The sequence below is a fragment of the Bombina bombina genome, chromosome 4 (assembly GCF_027579735.1).
Source record: "Bombina bombina isolate aBomBom1 chromosome 4, aBomBom1.pri, whole genome shotgun sequence".
Taxonomy (NCBI): Eukaryota; Metazoa; Chordata; class Amphibia; order Anura; family Bombinatoridae; genus Bombina; species Bombina bombina.
Window position 1 is genome coordinate 372,700,170 of NC_069502.1, and position 25,702 is coordinate 372,725,871.

The following is a 25,702-nucleotide window of genomic DNA, read 5'->3' on the forward strand; positions in this document are numbered from 1 at the left end:
TATTAGACTAAGATCAGAAAAGATCTGTAAGGGGATTCCGGCATGGGTGACATTTTTGATGTTCCTTGCTTTTGAAGTAATTGTTTCCTTATCCTTGTAGCTAAGGAATTTTACAATAATGTCCCTTGGCGGGGCCTTAGGTGGAGGTCTGGGCCTAAGGGCTCTATGGGCTCTTTCAATAGGTATGCTTGGTGACTCTGGTGTACCTTTCATCATGCGGAACAAGTCCTGCAGGTAGCCCTCCAAGGCCTTTGGAGAGACAGATTCAGGGACCCCCCTTATCCTGATGTTATTGCGACGCCCTCTGTTGTCTAAATCTTCAACTTTAGTGAGTAAAAATTGAATGTGTTCCTCGTGGTCATTAATTAGTTGGGAGTTGACATTAACTGTAGCTTGGAGGGTTTCATGTTTGGTTTCTAAAGTCTGCACACGCTGACTAACCTGGGTTATGTCCTTTTTTATGTCTCCAAATAGAGTCCTCATTTCTGAGAGGACTTTATCAATATCCTCTTTAGAGGAAATGGTGTTAAGGTCGTGTCTTGTAAGGTACATGTGCTGTTGTTGTTGTGGGGCATCTGCAACAGGCGGCTCAGTAGCCATGTGGGTGGGAGAGGGGGGCCCCGAGTCCGATGACTCTATGCTGGGTGGTGTAATCTTAAGGAAATTGGTAAGGCTGGTGGATTTAGTACCTTTTTCAGGTTTAGTATTGTTCTTTCTGCTGGCCATGTTTGTCTAGGCACGTAGGTTGCCAATGCTCAATGTGGATTGCAGGGAGAGCGCAGTGTAATTCTGCAGCAGGCCTGTTAATTTAGATCAGGCAGTTCAACTTATGTAGGCCCTCCTTAAATCAGTATGAGTGAGGATAGATTCTAGAAGATCTTAGTCAGTGGCCCTGGGCAAAATGTGAGGAAAGGCTTTCGATGTGTTAGATAATCCCCTCAGTGTGAGGCTCTGTGCTAAACTGTGTTTACCAAACCTAGACAGTCTCAGTTATTTCAGCTCTGTATAATGAGCGTATGGGGTTCACAGTACAGGGTTGTAGCAAGAAGGAGGACTCTTACCGGCTCTTGTAGATCTGCAACCGGGTTCCGGTGATTGTCTCCACTCACGCTGTTAACTGCCGTGTGTCTTACGTAATGCAAAGTATATGTGACGGCTTTCGGCCCAGTGTAAGCCCAATTTCTAAGTTGTGCTGCGGCTCCTCTCAAAAAGCTGATGCTGTTATCCCCAGTGCAGTCGGCTTCTGTGAGTATTCGACCAGCCTCCGTTAATGGTTTCTTAGTCTCAGTGGTGATCGCCGTGAGCTGTCTTCCTCCGTGATGCGGTGTAGCTGTCAGCAGGCAAAGCCGTTTAAGGTTAGACCCACTTAGTGACTCGATGTATCTCCCGCAGGGTCACTGTATGAATGTTGCGTTGTCCTCTGTGTGTAGTTAGAGGAGCGGGTTTGTCCCGCCAGCCGAATTCGACTTCTCTGTGTCGCAGTAGTGTGCCGATGCGGACCAGGCCTCAGTTTGAAAGCTCAGGTGTGGCGGCAGAAAAAGCTCAGCCCCAGGATGTCTTCAGCCCTCAGATAGGTGTAGGATGTTGTGTAGATAAGATCAGCCACAAAAGTTGTCAAATTCTAGAATGTTGATAGTGAATAATTAGATATTAACCGGGTGTGGAGCATCAGAGCCAAGTTTTATGCTGCCATCACCCTGCGTGGCCAGGCTCCCCCCCGCAAAGCTCTTTTTATATAGTGCTTGAGACACATGCTTACTTCCGAGCCTACCTACTTACTTTTCAACAAAGGATCCAAAGACAACAAATAAAATGTAATATTAGAAGTAAATTGGAAAGTAGTTTTTTTTGTATTGTACACTCTGTCTGAATCATAAAAGAAAAAGTTTGGGTTTCGACATGAAACCCCAAAATTGTCTTTCTTCATTTTGATAAATCATACAATTTTAAACAGCTTTCCAATTTACTTCTGTTATCTAATTTGCTTCTTGTTCTTGATATCCTTTGTGCATGAAGCAGCAATGCACCACTGGGAGCTAACTAAAGCCAATTCCTAAGGCATATATGTGCAGCCACCAATCATCAGCTTCTGAGCCTACCTAGGTATATTTTCAAAGAAGGATACAAAGAGAATGAAACTAATTAGATAATAAAAATAAATTGGAAAGTTTAATGTTATGCTGATCAATTTATCTCTTGCTTATTCTGTGAGAGCTCTAATGTAGTTTTTCTGTGTGTTTATATATATATATATATATATATATATATATATATATATATATATATATATATATATGTATGTATGTATATATTATATATGTACCTGTATGTATGCTTGTGTGTATATATATACTGTGTATATATATATATATATATATATATATATATATATACATATACACAGTGTGTGTGTATATATATATATATATATATATATATATATATACAGTATATATGTGTATATGTATGTACTGTATGTATGCATGTACTTTATGTATATATGTATGTATATATTTATTTATTCTTTTACTATTGCAGGCTGTCAATCTTTCTGGTGCTGGACCTTTCAGTGATACAGTAAGCTGTAGTACTCCAGCATCGGTACCAGACACTGTATCTAACCTTTATGTAATGGATGATGCTCATCTAGAAACCTGCACAATCCTAACCTCAGTCCGTCTCCTGTTAAGCTGGGAAGAGCCGTGCAGCAATGGATCTGAAATAATTTCGTACAATATTAACATGGGGGATGTTACCATCTCTGTCGGGAACGTAACAAGCCACATTATTGAAGCTCTGCTGCCAGAAACATCCTATCAGTAAGTAGTATTTTATTTTCCTCATTAAAGTAAACAAGCTCTTCAGAATATTGAACAAGTCATGAATAGAACAGAACAAATAAACCATTTGTTTATCATATTCTAAAGATTCTCATGCTTGTTTATGCCTTTGTATTTTTGCCAGAAGCTTTTATGTGATAAGTTTATACTGAACAAGTTAAGAATATTTTCAGAGCTGATACAAACAGCAATTTATTTTTAAAAATGCATTTCCTTCCATGATCAAACTTACTTTGATTCAGAGGAAGAGTAATAGTAGGATACTGCTTTTCCTATGGAATAGATATGTGCAACATATTAAAAAAATGAATTGTGCATGTGCAAACATTGAGAGAAAATATTTAAAGGAGCAGTTAATGCAGTAGATTTGCATAATCAACAAATGTATGATAAGCAGACAATGCAATAGCACTTACAGGCCCATTTATCAAGCTCCGTATGGAGCTTGAAGGGCCGTGTTTCTGGCGAGTCTTCAGACTCGCCAGAAACACAAGTTATGAAGCAGCGGTCTAAAGACCGCTGCTTCATAACCCTGTCCGCCTGCTCTGAGCAGGCGGACAGGAACCGCCGGAAATCAACCCGATCGAATACGATCGGGTTGATTGACAGCTCCCTGCTGGCGGCCGATTGGCCGCGAGTCAGCAGGGGGCGGCGTTGCACCAGCAGCTCTTGTGAGCTGCTGGTGCAATGTTAAATGTGGAGAGCGTATTGCTCTCCGCATTTAGCGAGGTCTTGCGGACCTGATCCGCAGTGTCGGATCAGGTCCGCAAGCCCTTTGATAAATGGGCCCCTTTGTCTGAATTTCAAATGAGTAGTAGATTTTTTTCTGACAAATTTCAAAGTTATGTCTATTTCCACTCCTCCTGTATCATGTGACAGCCATCAGCCAATCACAAATGCATATACATATATTCTGTAAATTTTTGCACATGCTCGGTAGGAGCTGGTGACTCTAAAGAGACTGTGCACATTTTGTTAATGGAAGTAAAAGTTGTTTAAAATTGAATGATCTGTCTGAATCATGAAAGTTTAATTTTGACTTGAGTGTCCCTTTAAGTAGCCACAATGTCATTCAAAGCAGCTTACATTTTCAAAAGGTTAAAGCTAGTGACAGAAAAATCCAAAAATCCTGCATGAAAGGTGTTTCCTTATGTTGTAATATTGCTGTTGTTTTCTGAATTAGTAATACTCTGTTTATTCCCCAGCTATAATAGAGTCTCTTCCTACCTTACTTTACACGTTTTACTCTCTCCTCAGTCTGCATATCAGGGCTGGGTTTCTAAATAAACAATATAAACACTTATCCTAAAAAACAAATTCAAGGCTTGTCAAGTGTTAAATCAACTTTTTAAATCCGTAAGTCAGTGATAATTCATTCTGAAGAGCAGCTATTTTGATTAGACTGCAAAGAACATTAGGTACAACGAGACACTGATGATAATAGGCACATGCATTACAAGAGGGTATTTATTGAGAGAAAGCTGTACTTTGTATGTGTAGTGCCTGAATAGTAAACATTTCTAATAGAAAGGTCACACAGTTTAGTCTGATTAACTTTCGTGGACATCATTAGAGCCAAACATCAATGTGTGTTCCAGAAACTGAGGGCTAAATCTCAGTCCTGTTACAGAAATGGAGCTGGTACATGAAAATAATGCAGCTGTTATTTTTCTCTTGCAATCCTTTTGTGCAGCTAAAATTTTAGATGCTGCCACCCGCAAGCAGGAGCACCAGAGTATAATGTGTTGTGACAATACCCAGTTGTGACAATACCCAGTTCATAAAAACATATAGCAACAATGCATATCCAGTTGCACTATGCATCGTTGCTATATGTTTTTATTTGCTGGCTGTCTTCTGAATTTTATATTTCTTTCCTAAGACATGGAGAGCCCACAACGTCATTCCAATTACTAGTTGGATATTCACTCCTGGCCAGCAACAGGAGGCAAAGAGCACCACAGGAAAGCTGTTAAATGTCACTTTCCTTACCCATAACCCCCAGTCATTCTCTTAGCCTCTGTCAATGGAGGAGGTGAAGTTCAGTGTCTGAGGAATGGATTTCTTTTTCGGGTACTTTTGCCTGCAATCTCTTGAGTAAGAGTAGTGGTGGCTTTTAAGCAGTTAGAAAGTTGTGAGGTAGTCCTTGCTTGGTTTTCCAACATGTCTGCTGCCCTTGCTATAGAAAGCCAGAGTTGGTTACTCTGTTCTTTCTTTTTCTGCAGGTCTCTGATAGGAGTATGTGTCCTGTCACGCCTTGTGAGCTGTCTTCCTACCGGACAGCTGGATTTGCAGGTAAGTGCTTTTGTCTTCTAGGTATTGGAGACTTGCACTTAAGAAGATTTTCCTGCAGTAATTATTGGGACATAATTAATCCTTTAGGAAGGATTTATTTGGGCAGGGTTCAGGCACTTTATTTATGTGTTGACACTAAGGGGTTAACTTTCCATGGGGTTATGGGATGTTTTCTCTGAGGCTTTCTATATATAAGTTTCAGTTTATTGGGACTTTTATTTATTTGGAAATGTGATTGTTGGGCTCTACTTTGTTGTATTAAGTTTTTACTAGGCAGTTGCTGCTAGAAACGCGCACTTTTAGTTATTGCTGCACAGTTTCTTTTTTCTGCCGGTCATGTGACCCCTCCCTCGCCTGACTGAGTTTCTGAGCGGAGCGGCGTCATTTTGGACAGCTTCTTGGTGTCGGATCGTTTTTTTGATCGATGTACAGCTGCTTGCCTTACAATTTGGGAATTGAAGGTTAAGGTAGGGCACCTCAGTCTGCTTGAGGTGTAGAGGTGCCTTTTTATTTGTTTTGAATATTGCTCTGAGGAGATTAAGTTTTTTCTCTTAAAGTGACAGTGTCATTTTCATATATCAGTCATTCTTTTAATTATTGGGAATTCTTTTACCTATGGACATGGAACAGGAGTCTGCTCCTATGGATACATGTTTGTGTCTTGAGGCCCAAATTGTGTTACCTATGCAATTTTGTTCTTCATGTTTAGAAAAGACTTTGAAATGTAAAGATAAACTTTTTGTTTCTGAGCCTAATGTCTCTCAGGATGATGCTGTTCAGGCAATGCCACAGCTTTCTCCTCTAATGTCCCAAGCCTCCACAGTTTCACATACAGTGCCCTGCAGTTCCTCTCAGCCTTCTGGAGGAGTTTAATTGCCCTCAGATTTTGCTGCACAGATATCCTCTGCGGTATCAGCAACTTTATCTGATTTTCCCATGATGGGGAAGTGCAAGAGGAAATCTAAAAAAATTTCAGAGTGTAAGGTGTCTGTCCCGTCTTCTGCTTCGCAGGTTGCCCTCCATCATAAGTCTGATGAGAAGGATATCTCAGTAGCCTCTGAGGGTGAAATCTCAGATTCGGACAGTATAATTCCTTTTTCTGATGCTGAAGAAGTAAACTTAGATTTAGGCTTGAACACCTTTGTTTACTATTAAGGGAGGTACTGGCTACTTTGGATGACTCCGACTCGCCTGTCGCTGTCAACCCTAAGAAATCTAGTAATCTTAACAAATACTATGATGTTCCTTCCCCTGTGGAAATGTTTCCTGTTCCAGACCGTGTGACTGAGATTATTACACAGGAATAGGAGAAGCCAGGAGAACCTTTCTTCCCGTCTCCCGTCTTTAAAAAGATGTTTCCGGTTGCTGACTCCATTAGAGATTCATGGTGCACGGTGCCTAAGGTAGAAGGGGATATTTCTTCCCTGGCTAAGAGAACTATGATCCCTATTGAGGATAGCTGTTCCTTTAAGGATCCCATGGACAAAAAGCTGGAGGCTTATTTGAAGATGATGTATGTTAATCAAGGTCTTCAATGGCAACCTGCCATTTGTATTGCCACCGTAGCAAGTGCAGCATCTTATTAGTGTGATGCTTTGTCTGAATTGATTTTAGAAGAGACTCCATTGGAGGAGATACAAGATAGGATTAAGGCTCTCAAACTAGCCAACTCCTTTATCTCTGATGCTAACATGCAAGTTATTAGACTGAGAGCCAAGGTGTCTGGCTTCACTGTTCTAGCCCGTAGGGCTCTGTGGCTAAAATCTTGGTCAGCTAATGTTACCAATCTTCAAAGTCCAATCTTCTGTTGCTACCTTATAAAGATAAGACCTTGTTTGGTCCTAGTCTGGCAGAAATAATTTCTGAAATTACGGGTGGAAAGCGGTCCTTTCTACCACAAGACAAGAAGAATAGACCTAAAGAATGTCAAAGTAATTTTCAGTCCTTTCGTAACTTCAAAGGTCCAAAGCCTTCCTCTCCCTCCTTTAAGCAGGAGTTGTCCATGCCTTCTTGGAGACCCAATCAGTCTTGGAATAAGGGGAAGCAATCAAAGAAACCCTCAGCTGAGACTAAGTCAGCATGAAGGATCTGCCCCCGGTTTGGGATCAGGTGGGGGTCAGACTTTCCCTTTTTTGTCAAGCATGGATACGAGATGTCCCAGATCCTTGGGTTGTGGACATAGTATCTCAGGGTTAAAAAATAGAATTCAAATCTCGTCCTCCCAAGGGCAGATTTCTCCTCTCAAGGTTATTTGTGGATCAAGTAAAAAGAGAGGCATTCTTAGAGTGTTTTTAGGACCTTTCCTCCCTGGTAGTGATTATTCCAGTTCTAGTAAGAGAACAAGGTCTGGGAGTTTATTCAAACCTGTTTGTGGTTCCCAAAAAAAGAGCGAACTTTCCAACCCATTTTAGACCTAAAGTGTCTCAACAAGTTTCTCAGGGTTCCATCCTTCAAAATAGAAACCATTCGTTCCATTTTTCCCTTCTTCCAAGAAGGTCAGTTTATGACGACCATAGACCTGAAGGACGCATATCTTCATGTTCCTATCCACAGGGATCATCACCAGTTCCTGAGATTTGCTTTTCTAGACATGCACTTTCAGTTTATTGCTCTTCCATTTGGCCTTGTCACAGCTCCCACAATTTTCTCAAAGGTTCTGGGGGCTATCTTGGCAGTTTTTAGGTCTTGGGGTATTGTGGTGGTGCCTTATCAGGATGACAAATTGGTTCAGGCACCATCTTTTGAACAAGCAAACTCTCATACACAGATCGTGTTGTCTTTTCTACATTCCCATAGATGGAAACTGAATCTGGAGAAGAGTTCCCTTGTTCCAGCTACAATGGTCTGTTTCTTAGGGACCATCTTCAATTCCCTATCTATGACGATTTTTCTGTCGGTGGTCAGAAAATCCACGCTTCTCTCCTCTTGCCTCTTTCTACAGTCTACTGTTCGGCCATCAGTGGCTCAGTGTATGGAGGTAATTGGTCTGATGGTCGCTTCCATGGACATCATTCCCTTTGAGAGCTCTGAAATTATGCATGCTCAGGCAATGGAACGGAGCTCATTCAGATCTGTCTCAGAGGATAGATCTGGACCAGTTGACAACAGATTCTCTCTGGTGGTTGATTTCTCAGGATCATCTGTCTCAGGACACATGCTTCCAGAGACCTTCCTGGGTGATTGTAACCACTGATGCCAACCTTCTAGGCTGGGGAGCAGTATGGGACTCGTTAAAGGCTCAGGGCCTATGGACTCGGGAGGAGTCTGTTCTCCCCATAAACATCTTGGAGTTGAGAGTGATCTACAATGCTCTGATGGCTTGGCCTCAATTGTCAGCCCAGTTTATCAGGTTCCAATCGGACAACTTCACCTCAGTGGCTTACATCAACCACCAGGGGGAACTCTGAGTTCCTTAGCCATGAAGGAGGTAGCACGGATTATTCAGTGGGCAGAAGTTCACAATTGTTTTCTGTCTGCTATCCACATTCCAGGAGTGGACAGCTGGGAGGCGGATTTTCTGAGAAGACAGACATACATTTCATTCCGGGGAGTGGGCTCTCCATCTGGAGGTGTTCTCCAGGCTTACCCTCAAGTGGGGGGTACCAGAGTTAGATCTGATGGTGTCTGGTCAGAATGCCAAGCTTCCAAGGTACAGTTCAAGGTCAAGAGATCCACAGGTCGCTCTGATATATGCTCTGGCGGTCCTTTGAGAATTTGGTCTAGCATACCTGGTTCCTCCGTTCACGCTCCTTCCATGAGTCATTGCTCTTATCAAACAGGAGAGAGCGTCTATAATTCTAATAGCTCCTGCTTGGCCTCGCAGGATGCAGACCTTGTGAAGATGTCATTTCTTCCTCCTTGGAGGTTACCTCTGAAGAAGGACCTTCTAATCAGGGTCCTTTCCTCCATCCAAATCTCGTTTCTCTGAACCTGACTGCTTGGAGATTGAACGCTTAGTTCTGGCTAAGCGTGGGTTTTCTGAATCAGTTACTGATACCATGCTCCATGCTCGCAAGCCTCTTACTCGTAAAATTTTCCATAAGGTATGGTGTAAATACCTTTAGTGGTGTGAATCTAATGGCTACTCTTGGAGTAGGTTCAGAATTCCTAGAATGTTGTCTTTTCTTCAGGAAGGCCCGGAGAAAGGGTTGTTAGTCAGTTATCTGAAAGGTCAGATTTCTGCATTATCTATTCTTTTACGTAAGCATCTGGCGGATGTGCCAGATTTTTAATCTTTTTGTCAGGCCCTGGTCAGAATCAGACCAGTGTTTAAACCGGTTGCTCCTCCTTGGAGCCTTAACCTAGTTCTTAGAGTTTTGCAGCAGGCTCCATTTCAGCCAATGCATTCCATAGATATTAAGTTGTTATCTTGGAAGGTTTTGTTTCTTGTTGCTATTTCTTTTGCTCAGAGAGTCTCTGAACTCTTGACTTTGCAGTGCGATTCACCTTACCTTATTTTTCATGCGGATAAGGCGGTTCTAAGTACTAAGTTGGGGTTTCTCCCTAAGGTGATTTCGGATAGAAATATTAATCAGGAAATTGTTGTTCCTTCTCTCTGCCCTAATCCTCCTTCTCATAAGGAACGTCTGATGCACAACTTGGATGTTGTGCGTGCACTAAAATTCTACATACAGGCTACTAAGCATTTTCACTAGTCTTCTGCCCTGTTTGTTTGTTTCTCAGGAAAGCGTAAGGGTCAGAAGGCTACTTCTACTTCTCTTTCCTTCTGGTTGAGAAGTATGATTCCTTTTGCATATGAGACTGCTCGACAGCAGCCTCCTGAGAGAATTACTGCTCATTCCACTTTGGCTGTCTCCTCTTCTTGGGCTTTCAAAAATGAAGCTTCTGTGGAACAGATTTGCAAGGCTGCAACATGGTGCTCTCTGCATACTTTTCCCAAATTTTTCAAATTTGATACTTTTGCCTCGGCTGAGGCCTCTTTTGGGAGAAAGGTTCTTTAAGTGGTGGTGCCTTCTGTTTAGGTCTGCCTGTCTTGTTCTCCCTCCCTGTTCATTCCGTGTCCTCTAGCTTGGGCATTGGTTCCCACTAGTAATTGGAATGATGTTGTGGACTCTCCATGTCTTAGGAAAGAAAATAAAATGTATGCTTACATGATACATTTCTTTTTTTCTGGATATAGAGAGTCCACGACCCCACCCTTTAGATTAGACAGTATTTTTTTTTCTAAACCTCAAGCACCTCTGCACCTTTGTGTTATCTTCTTTTTCCATTTCCCTTCGGCTGAATGACTGGGGGTTATGGGTAAGGGAGGTTACACTTAACAGCTTGCTGTGGTGCTCTTTGCCTCCTCTTGCTGGCCAGGAGTAAATATCCCACTAGTAATTGGAATGACGTTGTAGACTCTCCGTGTCCGGAAAGAAAGAAATTGATCAGGCAAGCATACATTTTATTTTTATATGAGCGAAAAACCTCTTCATTTGTAAAGGGATACTAAACCCATTTTTTTTTCTATCATGATTCAGATAGAGCATGCAATTTTAACCAACTTTCTAATTTACTCTTATTATCAATTGTTCTTTGTTCTCTTGGTATCTTTATTTGAAAAGCAGGAATGAAAGCATAGGAGCCGGCCCACTTTAGGTTCAGCACCTGGGTTCCACTTGCTGATTGGTGGCTAAATGTACCCACCAATCAGCAAGCGCTATCCAGGGTGCAGAACCAAAAATAAACCGTCTCCTAAGTTTTCTTACTGATTTTTCAAATAAAGATACAAAGAGAATCAAAGAAAAATTGATAATAGGAGTAAATTAGAAAGTTGCTTAAAATTGCATGCTCTATCCAAATCATAAAAGAAAAAAAATGGGTTTAATATCCCTTTAAGAGACCAGGATAATTCCTGTTGCAAAAAGTTGCACATAATTGAGATCTATTACTTTCTCAGTAAATTTCCTTATCTGTTTACACCATATTTATCTTTACTGATTAAGCAGTGCAGCGGCAGAGGTACCATGTAATATGTTAAATCTGTCTTGTTTTAAATTTTCTTTGGCCTCCCAATTTAATTTTTAATAAGTGAACATATTAGATTACTGAGTTTAAGCCTTGGAGTCTGGTTGTCTCAAAGAGGAATGTAAAACTGTTACTTTGCTCAAGCCTTAAAAATGTCTGCAACTATTGTGGGTCAACATAATGATTACAGTCATATTGATAAAGTAAATATGTAATTAAATACTAACTGATGTTTGCTTATATCACATAGTGGAAATTAGATTTTCTGAATTAAGCATTAAAGTGTTTGTCATGTCTAGATAATGAAAGTTCTTAAAGAGAAAGTGACCTATAAATGACACAGAAAGGGTCTGACTTTATTTTCCATTGTAATGATATATGACAAGATACTTGCTGACATATCAGTCAGCAGAAAACAGCTATGACACTTTAACTCATTGGAGGTGCAGAGAGAAGAATATAATATGGAGTATATATGTGTAGTGAGACTAAAAAAGTGCTGCCCTCCCCCAAATCTGCCCCCCTAGGCAGGTGCCTTGTTTGCCTAGGCTAAAATACGTCCGTGGGAATAGATAGATTTGTGGTTTGTGTATGGGAAGGACATACTAACCTGATTGCTCATGAAAACCAGAGTTTTACAAAAAAAAGCAACGTCATGTTACATACATGAAGCATAACGAAATTACTGCTGTAAATGGTATGATAAAATGTAAGTACTGAATCCAGTTTGGTGAACTTCAGTTTTTTTAAAGAAAACATAAAAATCTAAAAATGTATTTTATGGACATGCAGTGTTCTTCATAGAAAATATCAGCAGGATGGTATTATGAAGTAGTTGAGATCTCATATATTTGAGCCCTTATAACTTTTTTGTGTAATATTTTTTGCAATAATTTTTATTAGATGGTGTAATTATTAGTGTAACTTTACTTTGTAACGTATTTTTGATGTGTTTTGTGACTTTTTGTTTCATGAAACAGTTAACCAGAGCTTTGAGGACGCACTAACCAGACAAGCATTAACTTGAATTGCGATCACGTTTACTTTCAACTTGTAATACAAGTGCAAAACCCAACAACGCAAACACCTGCGATATACCCCTTATCACTCTCTCGTTACTGTTAGCGCTTCACTCATATTCTGGCCTTGAATTATCTATCTATACATAACTAATGATATATAACCAAATCCATAATGGTATGATATAACTGGAAAAATAATCTGAAAAGTTACTATTCTAAAAATTAAAACCATGATTTAAATCAATTTAAATCGGTCTTGCTGACTAGTGATTTATATCTGCCCTGGGGAGAACACATGAAAGTACAAAATTTAAACATGTTACAAACCATATTTTTGCATGGACAAAAGGTTAGGTTAAATCTGTTTATTTTGATTTTGAAGCTAGCAGAAAGTGCACCTGGACCTTAAAGGGAAATCAAAGTTTTCACGATCCAGCTAGATTATGCAGTTTTCAACAACTTTCTTTTTTCTTCTTATTTACTTCTTTTATCAAATTTACTTAGTTTTTTTAGTATCTTTGTTGAAGAACATACCTAAGTAGACATGGCAGCAGCAGTAGACTTCTGTGAGCTAGCTTGTGATTGGTGGCTGCACTCAAATAGCCTTTTGTCATTGGTTCACCAGATGTGTCTTCCTGAGCTTAGTCCTCAACAAAGGACACAAAAAGAAAGGAGCAAAATTTGAAATTCGAAGTCAATTGCAAAATTGTTTAAAAATGTGCGTTCTATATGAATCCTGAAAGAACCTTTAAGACCTGATTGCTCTCTGGTTGAAATGCAGGTCTCCTACTTCTTAATTGGTGTATGCTGGAAAAACACAGAACTGCAGGGAAGGACCACAGGGCTTAAGGGAGCTGGATGGGGGATTGTTATTTAAACCCCTCAATCTCTTAAACACTAGAAATCTCCAAGATCAACAATTATAAAGCTAATTGCCTACTCCTTTTCTTTTCTTTTTTTTTAAAAACACCAATTTGAATGCATTTAACATATATATATATATACCCTTATAACAGACCATCAAAAAGGCCTACAGGGTGGCGGAGCTAACCGCTGGATCGGCAGAACGTGTATTTCAGGAGTTCCTCTATCATTCCTAGCTTACAAGTTTTTAACTTTATATTTTTGAGAAACTGGTACCATATATTGAGTCTATCTACAACACACTTGCCCAGGAATATATTTATGTTTGGGAGCTTTTGTTGTTACCCCGTTCCTGACCTATGCTATCCAGCGTGGCCCGGAGGAGGCTGATATACTACGCCATAGCTGAGGCCATAGTTTCTTCTGGGGCTATATCTGGCTACCTTCGGAGCCAAGGCTACTGTTTTCCCCCCACCCATATTATTGGGAGAAGCTAAGTTAAGCTTAACAAACAATACACTACGTAAAGACAGAGGTAACTTGGAATATCAAGATACAAAAACTCTGCTTACGTTAACTATCAGCATGGCGACAAGCGCTGATCGGATTCTAGATGGACTACACCTAATTATGGAGGAGCATTTCAACAGTTTTCTCAGAGACATAGAAGCATTGCTTACTCCGTTACTAGATACAATTTTCGACACGGAGACACCAGCTGCAATAACAGATGGAACACAAGAAGAGGTCCCTGTGAAACATGGCGTACCACTGTTACACATCACTGAGATACCTTCTGAGTCCTACCGTCCGATGGGGGAGATCAAATATGAGTTGATGTGATGGCGGTTGAGGAATGCAGTGCCGACGGAGTCTCCAGAGATTTGGGGGGAGACTAGTGATGAGTTGCCTCCTGTCTATGTGTATGTTGGTAGCAGTCTAGCTGTGGAGATGGATGGCTTCCGATCAGACACGTGTATGCCTACGAAGCAGTACGGTTTGAACCGTACAGTTATAGCCTCAAATGCAATACGGATGGCAGAGCAGCCGGCCTGGAAACAAATTGGTGAGCACTCCTTGAAACCCAACCTGTATTTCAGTACAAAAGATTGGTCCCTGAACTGGGCTATTAATCTTACCTTCACCCATCATTTGAAAATTGGAGTGGGGTGACTATCCATTAGGAAGCACATTACTGTGGAGCGTGATCCTACACATTCTCACATTACCCAGATTATTCTTTGCTACATGGCCTGAGAGACCTAACTACGTTTCAATAAAACTTTGAACTTGGTTCAGTTACAGAAGGTTTTTGTTGCAGAGACTGTTCAGGTTCTCTCTCTATATACATGCATGTGTTGAATTGGATAGATTTTGATTGAATATTGATGTTCATGGGCCAGATTCTGCTATCCCACTGAGCAGTGTCTCTTAGAAATAACAGTTCATAAGACTGTATATGCTTCAACGTGTTGTTAACCTAGGGGCAGACTCCTATTATACACAGAGTGGACATCATTGTTAAGCCTATATACCTAACTCAGATTGAGACATACAGTTGATCATCATTCATTTTGAGATCGTGTTTACTACTAATTTTCTTAAGTTCTCCATATACATGTTAAATTTTAGGTTTATTTAGATATTCATCTTAAATTATCATATTTCTGTGTACATAGCCAGGTCCCACCATCCCACTAAACAGTGTCCGTTTGACATTACTTTTAGGATTGTTTGTGCATCAACATGCTTATCTAGGAGCAGACTCCTGTTGTGAACAGATTCATCGCTATTTGTAATCTTATACACATAGCCCAGGTTGAGGCAAGCAGATCAGAATTTAGTTTGCGATCATCGTGTTCTTTTTTTTTTTTTATTTTTTTTTTTGTTTCAGCTCTTTTTCACTGTACAACATTCCATATTTGCCTAACTTTACTATAAATCTATGTTAATTGGTTTGCTGAGTTTGTTTATGACAAGAAATGTTATGCTTAGCGGTTCCCTAATTCAACTAAATACCAGGCTATATATTTTTGCCTCCATTTGTTCATAGTCATTAGAATTCAGGCCCCACCCCCTCTCAGGTTTCGTTTACTGAGTAAACAAAGGAACGTAGATTCCCTAGAATTTCTCCCTTTTATTTATTGCATAACTGTTGCAATATAGCGGCCATAGATATCCCCATCCTTAATCACTATCTATGACATAGTTGATCTGGATAGCACTATTCCCAAGTCTTCATATTTCTTCTATTTTTTGGTCTACAAGTGGGAACTAATATGTCATAGACATAATAGAGGTCAGAAATCAAATATACAGGACTTGTTTATATTTTTTTAAACACAAAAGTTTATTTTTGAAAATTTCCTCTGTATGCTGGATGTGAATCACAGACTTTATTTGATAATCATACCATTGTGTAGACGTATGCCTATGTCCATAATTGGCCTGCACGTTTGTTTATGTTTATAAGTTATATGACCTCAATAAAAAATTATTTTAAAAAAAAAGGCATAGAGACTCCCCAAACTCATTGTTTAAAAGCCCATATGCCCCTCTTTAAAATAAAACCCCTAATAGTTTTAATACCCAGGTGGTCACTGTGGTAATAGCGATTACCTTGTGTGAATAATAGTCCATTTATTTACATAGAGGCTCATGAGGGCCCCTATGTGCAGATCAAAGTTACATAATTATACCAAAAGAACCTTATTTATATGATGATAACCCCTTCCCTTTACTACAGAGTTTAAACACTTTAACATTTAATACTAAAATTTTAACTGACAAAAATGCATAAAATAATATTATAGTTTGAATCTGCTGGGTCTCCTGAAAAAAATAATAATCATATTATGTGTGGGATTCTCACTGTAGAATGGCCTAAAGTAGTGTAGCATCTAAAAACTACAAAACAGCTCAGCACAATGACGAACACAGTTTTTTTCTATTTAATTTGAGTGTTTAATTTCTTCAAAAGGGTCAAACATGCAGTTACTAGAAAACCTCCATTTTACTTCAGGTAAGGGTTTGGCCAGTGATGGGAGTATATGCATATTTAACCTGCTCTATCTTCATCTGGAGTGGCACAAGTGCACAGCTCTTTAATTTTATATTTAACCCACTTGCAGAAATTAGTTTACATAGGGGGTTTACATAGTAAAAGGGGGACAGTTGTTTTAAATGCTCTAAAAATACAGAACGTTAATTTAACACTAAATGATCCCTTTTATTTGCCAGCAGCATGCTGTAAAGTCCACAACTTGTTTTCTTCTATAACTGTTACATATAAATCATACAGAGAGAAGTGCACTCACAGGAACGAACAACCAGCTCAATACCATTGTTAGCCTGTTCATTTAGTTTCAATATGTTATTTTCAAAACTGACATGGAAAAAGCACAGTTCTCACTGCACTGTGTGAATAACAGTTGCAGTTATGATGTAGTGGACTGCTTCTGGTTGAGCATATAAGCTCACTATAAAAGATCCCCTAACTGAATCTTAGAATATATAGTAAACCAAAAACACAGGCTAAGGTATGCAATCAGGAATATGAAAATGAATAGACTATAATAAAACATATTTATTAGTAGCATAGAGAACGTTGTAGATTAAAAAACATAAAAAACATATATTACTGTAAGGATGCGGGAGAAGACAGAATACAGGTGCAACTGGATGTGGCTAGTTCTAAATAGTGATGTGCAAAAAGGTGCACAAAAGTAAATGACGTGTACACGTTAAAGGAGGAAAGAAAAAATGTGTATATGAACAGTGTCCAATTGGAAAATAGTGGATAAATCCTAGTGACCAAAAAGTCCACTTTGTCCATCTTCTTGGAATTGCCACAGTAGTCCTAAATGTCACAATAATCTTGAGTGATATGTAAAATTAGTGTAGAAATAAAAAATAAAATAAAAATAATGTAGGTCAGTGAAAAAAATACCTGAAAGGAAAACAGAAAAAACAATTGGCTAAATTACAAGTTTTGCGGTATGGGTGAAAAAGCAGTGTTAAGGCTCTTTTTCACTACCACTGGTATTACTAGTCTTGCAGGTTTGCTGTACCGCACACTTTTTTGTCTGTAACGCAACATAATTACCACAGCTTTCAAAAAGTCCTTTTTCAATGGGACTCCCATAGCACCGATATTACGAGTCTCCCTGGGAGGCCAAAAAGTGAGCGGTACAGCCTATACCGTCAAGATCCATACCATAAACTGAAAGTCAGTAGTTATGAGTTTTATGCTACAAAGCTGTAACATAAAACTCATAACTAAAGTGCTAACAGCCTAAAAGAAAGCAAAATCATTTTGAGTAAAGCCTAACAAATTGTTGGTCATGTTTTGCTATGTGATTGCAGTTTAACAGCTATGCACTACACTAACACCCATAAACTACCTATTAACCCCTAAACCGAGGCCCTCCCACATCGCAAACACTAAAATAAAAATATTAACCCCTAATCTGCCGCTCCGGACATCGCTGCCACTAAATAAACATATTAACCCCTAAACTGCCACACTCCCGCCTTGCAAACACTAGTTAAATATTATTAACCCCTAATCTGCTGTCCCTAACATCGCCCCAACCTACATTACAGTTATTAACCCCTAATCTGCCGCCCCCAACGTCGCCGCCACTATACTAAAGTTATTAACCCCTAAACCTAAGTCTAACCCTAACACCCCCAACTTAAATATAATTAAAATAAATCTAAATAAAACCTACTATCATTACCTAAATATTTCCTATTTAAAACTAAACACTTACCTATAAAATAAACCCTAAGATAGCTACAATATAACCAATAGTTACATTGCAGCTCTCTTAGCTTTTATTTTTTTTTTATTTATTTTTTTTTTAAATAATTTTTTATTTGAGGAAAAACATAAGGTACAAAGAGAGAAAAAAGAAAAACAAGAAAAATACAATGCAGTTGAGACATTTTCAAAGATACACTCAGCAGGTAAAAGTGGCAACAGCAAATGTGGAGTCAAGAGTATCATTTTAAACAATATTATAATATAACATAAAATGTCAACCAATCTTTTCCTCAGTTTTTTTTGATAGAGAACATTAAAATAACAATATAATTAAGTGGGGATATGTGCTCTCGAATGGTAGTCTCAGATCATGTAGAAGGGTAATACATGTAGAAACATAAAACGTGAAAGAAAATTGACATTGAAAGAAAATAAGTAAATAGGTGGAGGATTATAAAAGTTGAATATGAAGTCAGAAAGGAGGGTGGTAAATATAGGTATGTAGTAGGGGAGAATTAATTAGATATTACTTTGATGGGAAGTTATCTCAGAAGGCTGCGGGCATAATTGAGTTAATGTCAGACTGGATTAGTTGGGAAATTTTTCCCACCAAGGGGCCCAAGTAGCTTGGTAGAAATCTAATTTATCAAGTGCTGAATGGGAGCAGGCTTCCATTTTTGATATATAGTTGACTGTAGCTATAATCTGTGAGGTGCTAGGAGGGGAAAGCTGCTTCCATGCTTTAGCGATTTCTAACTTAGTAGCCATTAGGAGATAAATGGATAAAGCTTTATGTGTAGGCGAAAGTGGTGGGAAATTGAGGTGGAGTAGGCCATTTTGGGGACTTAGTTGGAGAATAATACCCATGGAGTGTAGTAGGTTAGTTACCCAGAGCCAAACAGGAGAGAGCCGGGGGCAAAACCACCAGATATGAGCCTGGGTTCCGAGTTGACCACAGCTTTTCCAACAGTTAGGAGAGTGAGAGGTGAATATTCTGTGGAGAGTTGCAGGTACTAGGTGCCAACGGACTGTAATTTTGTAATGGAGTTCCCAGAGGGAAGTACAGTGTAGCAACTTTCTAGTGGACTTCAATTCTCTATACCAGGAGTCGGCGTCGGCCGTGAAGTTGAGTTCAGTTTCCCAGGCTATAAATTGGGATACCTTTGGCTGAGAGGAGGGATCCAATAACATCTCATAGAGAAATGACAAGGAGCCTCTAGTCTTGTGGGATAGGGACCATCGCTGTTCCCATTTCGTAACTGTTCTGATGCAGTCTCTAGGGAATCCCCAAGACCTGACTATAGAAGAAAGTCGGAAGGCCTCAAATTGTAACTGAGCTGGAATGCGGAATTTATTGCAAATCAACGTGTGAGAAATGCCACCAGAATGGTCATAGAGGTCCATAATACGGTCAACTCCAAGGGAGGACCAAGAATGGACGTGAGTGTCAGGTAAACAAAAAAGAACACTGGCTATAGTTTGGCACGGAGAGGGGTGAGGGGCAATTGAGGGCAAGTGTCTGGTCTGGTCCCAAAACTTGAGGGTGTCCAGAATCACCGGGTGCGTGGTAACGAGATTTTCCCAGTAATGAGAGGGGATCCAAGGAAGGTCTATTAATCTAACTCCCGGAGGGAGAAGAGACTGTTCGATATCCCTCCAACGGGCCTGGTTGTCAGTGTGACCCCATTCAATCAAATGAGCCATGCGTGCCGCTTGGTAGTAAAGAATGATATTAGGCATTGCCAGGCCTCCTCTATCACAAGGCCTTTGAAGGGTTTGTCTCGACGTACGAGGTCTCTTACCTTTCCAGACATAATTGGTAATAAGGCTCTGGAGTTTATTAAGTAGCGGGCGAGGAAGATTAAGCGGGATCGTGCGAAAGAGGTAAATAAGTTTCGGGATATAAGACATTTTAATAGCCGCAATTCTACCAGACCAGGAGATGTCTCGAAGATCCCAAGAGTCTAGTAGTTTTTTCCATTCAGGAAGTCTTTCTGTGAAATTCTTAAGGATAACTGTGGTTACACTGGGAGAGAGATGGATGCCGAGTAATTTTAGGGAATGTGGGGACCACTGGAACCTGTATTTTTCACGCAGAATGATGAGATCCCGCGGTTTGATATTAATATGTAGAGCTTGGGTTTTGGCTAGGTTGAGTTTGTAATTACTTAGGGCCCTAAACTTAGATATGAGTTTGAAGACAGCAGGGAGTGATCTAAGTGGATCAGTGAGTAAGAGAGTGACATCGTCTGCATATAGAGAGATGGTGTGTTGACTGGAACTAACAGGTAAGCCGGAGATATTTGGATCAGTTCTTATGGCTTGTGCAAGGGGCTCGATGGAAAAGGCGAACAGGAGAGGGGGCAGCCCTGTCTCGTCCCGTTGGAAATGTCGAAACTATTGGATTGAAACCCTATTCCTTTAATTCTGGCAGACGGACACGAGTATAAAGCCTGAATCGCAATAATGAATCGTTCCGGTAGTCCAAAGGCGCGTAGGGTTTCCCATAGATACTCCCACCTCACCCTGTCGAAGGCCTTCTCAGCGTCCAACGACAGGGCTAATGTGGGGGCATCTTCATTAGCACTCTTCAACAGAATGTCCAATATGCGCCTGGTAGCATCGGGGCCTTCTCTTCGGGGGATAAATCCCACTTGATCTGGGTGTATGAGAGTGGGTGTAATTTGGGCAAGCCGATTTGCTAAAATTTTTGCGTAGAGTTTAGTATCGATATTAAGCAAGGAGATAGGGCGGTAGCTCCCACAGTCTTGGGGGTCCTTACCTGTTTTTAGGATAGTGGTGATGGAGGCCTCAAGGAACTCCTTTCGGAAGTGTCCTTTGTTGAACACCTCGTTGAAAACCTTGCAAAGAATTGGGGAAATTTGAGGGGAAAAAGATTTATAAAATTGACTCGTGAAACCATCTGGTCCCGGGGACTTGGCAGTTTTGAGATCTTTAACTGCTGAGGTAACCTCTTCAAGAGAGACGGGGGAAATGAGGACTGTTGTATCCGCATGATCTAATTGGGGAAGATTTAGGGAGGCTAAATATCTGCGTATTGCAACTGAGTCAAGAGTTTTCGTATAGTCTGAGGAGTCTAGATTATACAATTGGTAGTAATAATGTCTGAAGGCGTCTCCTATATCAGCAGGGGACGTGACACAACCGGAAGGGGTGTTTATGGAGGAGATTTTGGCTTGCGCTGTCCTGTTTCTCAGTTTCCTAGCTAGCAGAGTAGAGACCTTGTTGTTGTTATGGTAGTAAACTTGTTTAAGTTTATTCAAAAGACGTTGAGTTTCGTCAATCTCTAATTCTTTTATCTGTCTAGAGATCTCCAAAAGTTGATCATTTACTATAGGAGAGTAGGAGTTAGAGAGTTTAAGTTTTAGGGTTCTGTGTTGACAGTTAAGAGATGCAAGTGAAGCTCCTCGAGCTGACTTAATCTGGCTATGTTTGCTAATAAAGAAACCTCTAAGATATGCTTTCAGAGTGGCCCAAAGCACCTCCTCTGACAGAAGAGGAGAGCGATTGATACGTAAAAAGGTGGTGAGAGTTGAAAGAGTCTCCACCTTGATCCAAGGAATGGTGACTAAAAAGTCTCTAAGACGCCATGTCAAACTCACAACAGGCGAAGGAAAGTTACCTATTTCGATGGTCAGAGAATCGTGGTCTGACCACGAGACGACTGAAATTGTTGCGTCCAATACCTTACACAAGAGACGAGAGCTCAAGAAAAAGAGATCAATTCGGGTGTGCGATTTATGGGGAGCTGAATAAAAGGTGTACTCTCGTCTATCAGGGTGTGACGCTCTCCATACGTCGTAGAGGTCATACTGTTTGATTAGATTTTGAAAAGCATTAGCAAGCGGGCGTAGTGTCCTCTCCGAGGTGGAAATTGGGGGGCCCATTCTGTCAACCAAAGGGTTCCAAATAAGGTTAAAGTCTCCACCCAAGATCAGTTCCCCTTGGGTCACAGCCGAAACCGACTCCAGAAGTAGTCTAAGAAAACGAATTTGTCCTGAGTTGGGAGCATAAATATTTACCAGTGTGAATAAATTATTATTGAGTTTACAAATTAATATTAAGAAGCGTGCTTGGGTGTCTTTTTCTACATAAATTTCTTCATACGTACTAGAGGAGCTTATCAATATGGCGACCCCTCTGGTTTTGGAGTGAAAGGACGAGGTAACTACTGTAGGGAATCTCCTGTATGTATGTGTGAAATCTGTACTATTTAGCCAGTGTGTCTCCTGTATGAAGGCTACGCCGATTTTGTTTCGTGTAAGCATGTTAATCATTAAGCTACGTTTGGTCGGGGAGTTAAGCCCTTGGGAGTTAAGGGAAATAAACTTCAATTCTGACATTGTGGAAGTAGGATTATGTTTCTTAGGTCAAAGTTCAGGAGTCTACTGGAGAGAGATGTTTGAAGAAAAAATAAGTTCCTATTAATTTCAAAGAGCCCACTTAAGTGAGTTAAGGGGAGGGGATGCAGCGGGCAAAAGCCGCTCGAATTGGGGGATAAAAGGGAGATGGGGGGGGAGAGCAACGGGAGGCAGGAGTTGCTTAGCGTATAGACTTTTGATGAGAATGTTACGTGGTGAGAAAAGGGAGGTGTAGACCTTGGAGTGTAAGCGAGGGGTAAGGGGAGAGGTAGTAAGAAATCTAGAGGGGAGGGTTAAGAAAGAGAAGGGGTTTAGTGTTAGGTATTGTAAGATAAAATTAGTGGAGATTATGATCAGATAGGATCTAGTGTCATAAGGTCTCCGTCTGAGGCACTATGTACCCTCGAGGGGAAGGAAAGGTGATGTTATTAGTGTATGTGGGGTATAGTGAAATTGAAACAGAAAATAGTTAAAGGGGGAGAGGTGTGTCTAATAGAGGTTATACTGCACTTGAAAGGTTGACGTGAGAGAGAAAAGAAAAAAGGTTCTTAAGGATAAGTACATTGAGTGGAGGCAAACTATGGATTGGGGAAAACCCACCCATTACAAACAGCAAGTGAGAAAACAACAGTAAAAAACATTTCAAACATTGCACTTATGTAAAATACAACATACCATACCAGATAAGAATAAACCAAAACACAAATGTAAGAAGGAGAATAACTTGAGAGACTACACTGTATCTCTAAATTAAATAAATACGGATTGGGAGAAAAGAATGACAGTGATGAGTAGATTAGGAAAGTAGCTGTAGCTGGTATGTAATAGTGGAGGTGGGCTAAAAACTCAGGGGGGTAGGACTACTATGTGGTGAGTAAGGCATGTACTAACTTTTAGGAAGAGATTCGGTTTACCTTAATGTAGTGAAGAAGTAGTGAAGATGTGTAGGTGAGGTAAGGGGGAGTATGGGCAATGTGTAGTATCAAACCGCTTTTCAGCTATTTTAAAATAATAAGCGTAAGGTAAGTGAAGTGAATGAGTACATGTGATCTGTAGGCGTACTTGAGTCTAGGCTAAAGGAAAATACCAAAAGTGGGGATGGGGGTTGGGTAAGCTAATTGTACGAAGTGTGAGGTGGTTGGGTGTAATCATAAAATATGAACTGTAAAACAATAATAATCAGAAGACAATTGTTGGAGGAGGAATTTCAAGCATAAATCTTTACAAAGTAAATTTACATTTACATTACCCGGCCTTCAACATCAAGTCTCTATTGGCTGATAGTCCAGAGAAATAAACAGAATCTTTGTGAGGGAGACCTCTGAAGAAAGAGAGGTGGAGAAATAACATGTAGATATGTTTTATGGGAGGGAGGGGCGGTCCAGTGGTTTGAGTACTTTGTAGGATTAAGTAAAGAGAGTAACAGAGAATTGCAAATTGAGAGTGTCTCTTCACAATAGTGATCTCTTCTGGGATGGAGGTGATGAGATTACTTCTCTGGTAGGATGGAAATTGAAGGCTCGTTGTTGTGATCGCCAGGGGGCAGCCGTGGGGTTGAGCTCCTTTGAGGTGTCCTGGGGGATAGAAGGAAGATTGTCAGCTGTAAGAAGTTTCAGGGACTGCAAAACCTGGAATCCCTGCTCAAGAGTAGTGATGGTGTAAGAGGTATCATTAAATTGGAAAAATATGCGGACAGGGAAGCCCCATCTGTATTTGATGCCATTGTTGCGAAGACATTGAGTAATTTGGTGAAAGAGTCTTCTTCTAGACAGAGTATGGGTGGAGAGATCTGGAAAGATCTTTATGTCCTGAAATGGTTCTTTCAAGATCTTATTTTGAAATGAGGCACGGAGGATCCTTTCTTTAAATGTAAAATAGTGTAGCCTCACAATTACATCTCTGGGGGAGCCCATGGGTGCGTTCCGTGGTCTAAGACCTCTATGGGCTCTGTCAATAAGGCTTTCTTGAGAGGGAGTGGGACCCAAAAGCTCATTAAAAAGTGATTGTAGATGAGTAGGAAGCTCAGCAGGATTAACTTCCTCAGGAATACCTCTTATTCTGAGGTTGTTGCGACGTGATCTGTGCTCCTGATCTGCCAGTTTGGTCTCCAGGCCAGATATCATTTCGGCAAGTGACTGGGCGTAGGCCAACAAATTGGAATGGTCAACATGAAGATCTTCCTGTTTCTTTTCCAGAGAATCTGTTCTCTCTCCTAGTTGGGAAATATCCTTCTTGAGCTCAGAGACTGACGCTTTAAGATCTTGCTTCAGCGATGTATAGTGTGAGTCCATTTTAGTAGAGAGATCTTTAATGGATTCAAGGATTGAGGAGGAGGAGGCGTGGGACATTCTCTCAGCAGAAAGAGAGAGAGGGCGAGATGAATCCTTGGCTGATATGGTGGAATCTCTTGAGTCGTCATCTGATAGATCTTGGTCAAATGTATTCTTATGTGAGAAATGATCTGATAGAGTCCTTTTTGGAATGTCCCTGTGCTTTAGTTTCTTTTTCTGTGAGTGGGCCATCTTACTCATAATAATCCAGCAGAGTGGAAATGTTGTTGAGAGGTTCTGATTATGAGATTTGTAACGTGTCGTGAAGCAGAGAGTGAATATCAGGGACCCCTCTAGACAGTGATGTCTAGATCAACTTGGGAGGTTAACCGCTGGAGAATGATTAGGAGTGCGGACTGGTAGTAGACTTTCACTGGCACAAAATTATTCCTTCCCTGATTTCAAGCAGAGGTTAGTTGTATGTGTACTGTGAGGGTGGGATTTCCAGACGGTTCTCTCCCCAGGGAGTTGCTCTCTGCCGAGCAAGTAAGGAAAAGGAAGTATGGGGTATGACCCGTGGGCACAGTGGGCCGACGGGAAAGGGGGGGGTAGAGAGGTCTGGTGTGAATAGGAGCGGTAAGTATCACCTTATATAGGATACTTGCATAAAATCCTGCTCAGATTTATTAAGTACTTGATAATATATCCCCACTTCTAGTAACTGGGATTCCAGGAAGGAATAATGGATGGGGTCTCACTCTAATAAATATATCTGGTGATAGCACATCAGGTAACTTTACAGGGGATTATAGTGCAGTGTCTTCAATCAAAGTTCAGTAGTGTTCGTAGCTTGTTTTGCAAATGTAAAAGCTGTTATTAAATATGAGTGGAGATGGAATGATGCTCCACGTGGGGACTGCTTACCCCAAAGAATATGACTGTATCTTCACCAGTAAACCTCGCAGGTAGGAGAGCTGGGAGAGAGGGATCGGTGAGCTCAGAGATGTGAGGCGTGGGGTATAAGTGGTAATAGTGCAGGTCTGACTATTTAAGTCTCTTGTTAGTTTAAAGAGGTTTGGTCATATGGATGAAAAAATACCCACGTGGGGATGTAGCCTCAGGGGTATGAAGCAGACCTGTAAGCTTTTTGATGGCAGTTGTGCGTCAAGGGAGTGCTCTGTGGTAACTGACTTACAGTGTTTACAAAGGATCCGGTAAAATGGAGCTTGAAGCACTGAGGGCTAATCTACACAGGGGAGTTTAAATAAAAATAATAGAAGTCTCCCTTCTG

General features: G+C 40.5%; 1 protein-coding gene across 1 annotated transcript in view; it reads left to right on the top strand.

Annotated features, from left to right (window-relative positions):
- Positions 1-25,702, top strand: part of FNDC3B (fibronectin type III domain containing 3B) — a 546,318-nt gene that overhangs the window by 460,437 nt on the left and 60,179 nt on the right. The window contains exon 22 of the mRNA XM_053710139.1: positions 2,539-2,819. Coding sequence (XP_053566114.1) covers positions 2,539-2,819 — 281 coding nt within the window. The remainder of the gene's footprint in view (positions 1-2,538; positions 2,820-25,702) is intronic.